Here is a 7,605-nt window from a genome sequence, read left to right as displayed (position 1 = left end):
TGGTTTTGGAGCAGGGGGAGCTTCTCAGCTTCTTACCTGAGCCACTCCTGTGGCCCTTTCCCCGCTACCAAAAAACCCACCAGACCAGAACAGTAACAAAACAACAAAAAAACCCACCACAAAACAAAACAACAAAAAAAAAGGGAGGGGGAACTAAGATGTGTCCCCCTGGCAGGAAGTAGAAAGGCTGTTTCAGTTAATGTTTGAAATTTTAGTACATTTGTTTTTCTGTGTGCAAATTAGGGAAATATACATGTTACGCCTGTCTATATGCTCATGCATGCTTTTATATAAGTCTTGAAACCTAAGAATAAACTTTATACTTAGAGTACTATTCCTAGACAGAGACCTGTTGATCACTGTGAGTTCTGCAGACTGAAGAGCTCCATGGGGAATTGGGATTGTGCAGGATGTCACCAGAATTGCTTATACTGCTTACGTTGCTACTTCTTTGAGATGATAAAATGCTTAATACATGTTATATGACTGTAGTCTGTTCTTTGAACAAGCACTTTGTCTAGTGTATTAAAGAGAGTGTTTTCAATGTTTTTCTTCAGGTTTTATAGGCTGGTTTGTTGGCATGGCAATCAACATTCATTCTGATCATATTCTCAGAAATCTGAGAAAACCAGGGGAGACTGGTTACAAGATACCAAGAGGTGAGTAAAAATGTTAAAGAAATTTATACAGCAAAAAAAGCATCTCTCATGAGGAGACATGTAGAGAGCTGAACTGGTCAGCCCAGAGAAGGCTCAGGGGGATCTTACTGATGTGTATAAAAATACACTATGGGAGGGAATGAAGAAGAGGGAACCAGACTCTTAGTGGTGCCCAGTGACAGGACCAAAGGCACTGGGAACAAAATTCAAACACATGAAATTACATCTGAATGCATTTTTTGCTGTGAAGGTGATCAAACACTGGAACAAGTTGCCCAGAGAGGTTGTGGAGTTTCCATCTTTAGAGATACTGAAAAATGGACTGGATGTGGTCCTGGGCAACCTGCTCTAGCTGACTCAGTTCGAGCTGGGGAAGTCGGACTAGGTGTTCTCAAGAGGTCTCTTCCAACCTAAAATGATTCTGTGTAAAGATGGCTTCTTAAAGCTCGGTGTGTTTTAGGGAATATAATAATGTATGATGTAAAAGAAAACAGGAAATAGGGGTTGCCTATCTCAAGAAGTGATCTCATAGTGTGGGAAATACTTTAAATTTTTTTTCTCTTGACTCTTAAGTACTCCAAGGATGTTTCACAATATCACATGGCTTGTGTGAGTCTTTGAATGTCATGACCGACTTTGGCTGTGTTTTTGAAAAGTGATAAAAATGTAACACAGGCTGGTGGAGAAAGAAGACCTAAATTATCATCTTAATGTGGGGGAAGAAGAGGAAGGCAGAAAGTATTCAGCAACTGAGGGTAGCTGGCCCATCTTATGTTATCTCATTTATGAAGAAGGAGGGATCTTAGGTAATCGGAGAGCAACAACTGCAGTGGTAAGGGTGATACAGGAAAAAGAGGACAGAAGAGAAGTTAGGCATTATAAATTCTGGCCTTCATGAGAAAAATGAGAATATGAAAGGTCTTCTTAGAGAGACAATTGAATGTTCATATTTCTTGAGACTTTTGGAAACATTAGACTCTTCCAGGTATGTTGCACTCAGTGAGAGCAGGAAAATAATGGTTACCTCTGAATTTTGCTGTTCTCTAAATTTTTCATTTGGTTGTTTCTCTCTTAGTTTTTAGTGAGAATTTTTAATGAAACTGGAAGAACTAATGTATATATGGCAGTAAATTTATTTTTCACCAAAGCAGTAACTTTATAATTTTAATAGATGTAAATCCTAGTGCCCATGTGAAAAAATAATATAAACCTTCTGGACTATGTTCAGTGTACAAAAAAGAATTGTGAAGGAAATGAGATTTTATTTGCTGCCCATTCAGGAGGAGCTGGTTTTTTTGATATATCTTACCAATTTTAAGTGCTTCAATTCTGCTTCTGTCACAAAAGTAAAGTAATTAAAGGAAGGTGAAAACATGTCCTTTATTACACTTGGTAAATACTTGGTTACTTAGTCCCACTGGTAAATTGCATACTGAGATATTATCTATTTGTACACTAACTTTGGAATTAGGGTGAAAGTTCTTATTTTATAAAATTCCCAGCAGGTGAGTACTGATTGTTTACACTGAATTGGCTGTAAAACACTTTTATCATAGACTGCTAATTACTTCTTTCACTGAGTGTCAGGGCTGAAGCAGTAGACCTGACAGGGGGGACTGGGAACAAAAAGGCAACACACTTAAGCTAGAGAATAAATTTGGAACTTCTACTAATAATATTAATATTGTTCATAATTAAGTTAATTAATGAAGTACTTAAATAAATTAAGCATTATATGCTAACTAATGCTGTGGGTATTTTCTGGGACTCCTAAGGGAAAGCATATTTTCTATTTTTAACGTGCTTTTTTAAAGTTTGGTTTAGGATCAACAAGCCAGTTTGATTATGTAATTATTTACAGAGGTGTGAACTCTTGTCTAATACTGATAAAACTTCTTTTCTTCTGTGATTTGAAGAGGAAAAACGGAGCTGGAGCAGGTCTATCTTAGAATGAACCAATTCTCCATGTACAGCTTGAATTGAAAAGCACTGCCTCCACTACCTTTAAAAATTATATAGCAACTTTGATGATATAGCTATTATTTGACTTACTGTAAAAGATAACGTTGGAGATCTCCTTGATTAAGGTGCTTTTAAAATAACTCTGTCCTGCTTTCAGGAGGAATGTTTGAGTATGTCAGTGGAGCTAACTTCTTTGGAGAGATCGTGGAATGGTTTGGATTTGCCCTTGCATGCTGCACCACTGAAAGCCTTGCATTTGCACTGTGTACACTTTTCATCTTGGGTTCAAGGGCAAAACAACACCACCAGTAAGTATTTGTGTCTTTATAATTTCTGTTGTCTCTATGCCACACTTCATTTCCATCTCACAAATTATGATGTCTCATCCCATAGGGATGTTGCAGAGCAAGTCCTGTGAAAGACTCTGCTACTGCAGTGGAGAATGTGGAAGAGAATACTCTGAGTAGAATTAAGCACTGCAGAATTTCAGCGGGATAGTACTGAGCATAAATAGACAAATTGTACAATGAAGTGGTCAAAATAATGTTTAAATGAATGTAGTTAATCCTGGATCTCTAAAGATGAGAGACAGATTTGGGAAAATAGTGTTAATTGATCATATACTTTCACTTGCAGCTCAAACTTGCTTCTGTAATATTAAAATTTTGAAAATCACTCAAGCCTTCTGTAACAGGCAGAATTTATAGTCAAGTCATACTGTCTATAATTAAGTATACAAACAATATGAAAACAATTCTGGTAGATGAGAATAAAGTCTCTGGTCTGTAGTTAAACAGTTTGACTGCTGATGTACTGTATCCATGATAGGGCTTTCCTGTTAACCAAAGGATCATAGTTTGAGAAGATTTATTTTTTGAAAGGATTAGCATGTTTAAAATAATTTGAACTTCCTGAACTTACTTTCATTATTTTCAGCTTCCTGCTTTCATTCTTACACTGAAACTTAGTAGCATAACAGGAAATAAACATGAGTTTATGGAAGAAATAGGTTGAAAAAAATGCCATTGCTAACAGTCTGTCAGGGCAGCCATGGCTATGCCAAGTGGAGTCTTCAAAAACCTCCATAAACAGGTCTTTCTCCACTTTGTTTGTAGGGTGTTCCAGGTCTGTATCACCCTCCCAGAGAACATGTTTTTCCTACTACCCAACTTGAACCTTCCAAGCCTGTCACCTGTGACTATCTCTCCTTGTTTTACCACCTGCTATTACTTAGCAGAGTCACAGATTATCTTTGGTTGGGAGGAGCATTGCAAGGTTGTATAGTTCAGTCATATGGTGGTGACCTGCTCTAACCAGGGCTTGCTCTGTCCACTTGCTCTGTGCCTTCAGGAAAGGTATGGCTCTGTCTTCTCTGAAATTGCTGTAAGTAGTGGAAGACTGCAATTAGATCTGCCTCTTAACTTCCTTTCCAGGCTGAACAAGCCTAGTTCCCTCAATGTCTCCTCTTAAATATTTTTATATGTATTTCCAGCTATACAGTTGTCTTAATGAACATCTGCTGGATTCTTTTCCAGTTTGTGGTTATTTCTGTTGCACAGGAAACTGAAAGCAGTAATGCAGATGCAAGGTCTCAACTGCTGAATAGTGGAGAATAAGCACTTCCCTAAACTTGGTGGCTCTAGCCTACATCATTGTAGGCAACCATTACTGACTCATGTTCAGCCTGTCCACCAAGATGCCCATATACTTTTGTGCAGAGCTACCTTCTAGCCAGACAGTCTCTGGCCTGCAAGCATTTGCATTTTGTTCATATTTTTGCTCTGTTGTCTTAAATAACTCCTCTTCCAGTACCTGTAGGTAGCAATAACAGGGTCCCTTAGTCTCTTCCTCTCCAGACTAAGCAAACCTGGGTTCCTCAGCCTCTCCTTGTATATTATGTTCTTCAGACTCAAATTCCATGATTGGTTTCCATCTATCTTAAGCCTTGACAGCACTCTTTCAGAGCTCTTGATTTATGGAGCATTATGAGAAGCTAATCATTGTTAAATGAAGTAATTTCCACTAAAGGAAAAATGCACAAAAATGGAGGGGGAACATCATAAAAAATCCCAAATCAGACAAAAATAGCAAATCCATATAAGTGAAAAATATTTTGGTGTAGTCTGTTTGGCTTGAAAAACTTGGAATAAATTACTGAAAAAGATAGCGTCAAGCTGGCACTCTACAGCTGCAGGTTATCATGCATTGCATGTTTTGTTCTCTGCTTATTCCAGCTTTGACCTTTTAATTAGCCATTAATAATATGAATATGTGCACCTTTAAGGAACCCAGATGAAGTTAATTTTTTAATTATTACTGTTTTACAGAAGCAGAATAAATATTTGAAAATAGGAGTAAATGTGTTTGTTATGTATGGTGACCAGAAAACATTTAGTAGTGCTATGTGTTTATTCTTTTTCAATTGTTTGGATTTGAAAATAGTTACGATCTTTGAGGGGAATCAGCAGTAAGACTAGTGTAATGTTTGTCACATTCTGTTTGATTATCCAGATCCTGACTGGAACCGAAAACTTTTCTATTAGAGCGGGACTGTCCAGTATATGAAGTATCCCTTGCTTCCACATGAAGTCATTATACAATTGGACATGTTATCACCTTGAACGTTCTTGATTCCCCCCCCCTCACGTCTGCTTCTAAAATGCAAATACTCAGGATGCATAACAACATACATTTTGCAACAACAGTTCCTTCCCTGGCTGCTCTCAGCACCTCTGTTGGTTTCATTTCCTATTGTGGGCAGCTGTTTGTTTTTTGAATGTCATTAGTATAAGGGTGGTAAATGGTGTTTTTCTATCCAGACTAGGTTTTAAAGGCATTTTTCTGGTTTGTAGCCAGAAAATATAGGGATTAATTTGAACACATGGTACAATTACTTAATTTCCTCGACAGCATTTTGAAGACTCAATATTCACCAGATTTCTGTCTTTGCTTTTCAGGTGGTACCTTGAGAAATTTGAAGACTACCCAAAGAACAGAAAAATTGTGATCCCATTTGTGTACTAAGCCCTGTTTTTAACACTGTTTTTGAAGTGGCCGCTTTTTGTGATAGGTAACACTTTACAGGTATTGGCAGGCTAACAGCTTACTCTGATCATCACTGTGACAAAGCCTTTGCATCAGTGCTGCTATTAGTTACTGCTTTTCCTCTTAATGGGAACCCAGAATCTGATGGACATGGTGAACAGGAACAGAAATGCTTTTCCAGCAGTGGAGCACCATCATGAATACATGAGGCAATGACCTTGAATTCACATCATGGAAAGTACTGTATGGGACTTCTGGTACTTCCTTTTCTGCCCATGCAGGCTTCTGCTGCTTCCACTCAATCTAGCCACACTCTCCTGAGGATTATGCCATGAAGCTAGTCATCCTCACTGCAGTCTGGATGGTGTGTTCTGCCTGTTGTTATTCGCCTGCATACACAAATGGGGTTGATCTTTTCCTTGCCTTGTATTCCTTTCTTTCCACACCTGCATTTCCAGGAGAACTGATGATGCAGACCAAGAGTATTAGATTAATTTAGTTGTTATTAGGTGAGAGACAGTGTTCATCCTCCTTTTTGCACTCTTACACTGCTATGGACACTGTACAGATAATACTTAATACCATTTACACAAACAGCTGTAGTGCTACCTTTCCCAAATAATAGATTAAGATTGTCATCTACCTCTCAAATTTGATAACTATCTCAATATTCAGTATGTTCTTTCTCCATCACTGATCTACAGTTTTGGAAGGAATTCTTTATTTGGGATACTTAGGCCAGTCTAGCACTGTTAACAACTGTATAATGTTTTCTAACTTAATTTATAGAAAAAGACCTTAAGACTTTTACAAAATCCTTACTATGCTGGTTTTTAAAATATGAAGTCATCCTCCTGTTGGTAGTGGTCTAGATTATTTTATTTTCCAAAATCTGGAATATTTTAGTGTTGCCAGTTTTATTAATGTTAGTTCTTGTACCCCTACATTTTTCTCCTAAAGGATTCCAGAATGGTTTCAAAACCATGATGTGAAATCAAAAGATACAGGCTTGCGATTTTCAGGCATATCTGTGTCTTTGTATGGTTGTGATATTAAAGAATTTTTAGGATGGCTAAAAAAAAAATAAATCTAAGGATTTCTACAGAAAGCTTAAAAAAAACCCAAAACAGACACAAAAAAATGTAATTCCAAACCAACAACCAAATAATAATAATAAAAACCCAAAAACCAACACAGAAGGCCAAACAAACAAAAAAACCCAACACAAATTCTTCCCACAAACCCCCAAAATTCTGCTGCTAATATTCTTTGGAAATCAATGGAAATCAAACTTTTGACAAGTGTTTTCTGATCTGTTTACACTATGTATGATGGGTTATGTTCTTACAAATCAGTAATATCATTTTGCTTGATGCTGAGTTTTGCAGCATGGTATTGCAGGAGGCTTTGTCTGAAGCTTAAAGTTCTGTCTTTGCTGTTGAGTACACTGCTGTAGTAAGCAAAGTAACATATCTGATTAACTTTACCTTTAACATTTTACATATTACTTTAAAAAAAGTATATTCAGGAAATGGGCAGTGCAAAAGGACTTTTGTAAGCTTCTGCTTAATAGTTGTTTCTTCCTCCTTCTTGCCATATTTATACAGTACTTACTGCACTGAAGTCTTTGCTATCATTAAGGATTTACTCAGTGGTGGAAATAATTTTAACAAAAAAATCTACAGCTGTTGACTGTGGTAGTCAAAGGAAGGACGAGAGAGAAACTGGCAGTCCTATGGTGATGATAACATACCTACAGCTAAGCCCCTGAAGTGCCAGTTGCTTCTTATAATGACTGGGGTGACCCATCTTGCTCTCAGCCAATATTCAAAATGTTCAGCTTTGAGAGAACATAGGAATGCCCATTCTTTTGACATTACTGTAATTACTTGATTCTCAAATGTTTTAATTGTTTCTGTAGTGTTTAAATCTTTCCTTA

The 7,605-nt window shown here is 37.2% G+C and overlaps 1 protein-coding gene across 1 annotated transcript in view; it reads left to right on the top strand.

The window, feature by feature from the left end:
* The window catches only part of SRD5A1 (steroid-5-alpha-reductase, alpha polypeptide 1 (3-oxo-5 alpha-steroid delta 4-dehydrogenase alpha 1)), a 14,690-nt gene extending 9,045 nt beyond the window's left edge, over positions 1-5,645 (top strand). Inside the window, exons 3-5 of the mRNA XM_010008361.1 lie at positions 558-659; positions 2,779-2,929; positions 5,579-5,645. Coding sequence (XP_010006663.1) covers positions 558-659; positions 2,779-2,929; positions 5,579-5,645 — 320 coding nt within the window. The remainder of the gene's footprint in view (positions 1-557; positions 660-2,778; positions 2,930-5,578) is intronic.
* Positions 5,646-7,605: the final 1,960 nt, after the last annotated feature.

The sequence above is a fragment of the Chaetura pelagica genome, unplaced genomic scaffold (assembly GCF_000747805.2).
Source record: "Chaetura pelagica isolate M959 unplaced genomic scaffold, ChaPel_1.0 scaffold71, whole genome shotgun sequence".
Taxonomy (NCBI): domain Eukaryota; kingdom Metazoa; phylum Chordata; class Aves; order Apodiformes; family Apodidae; genus Chaetura; species Chaetura pelagica.
This window is presented reverse-complemented; position numbering and strand designations above follow the sequence as displayed.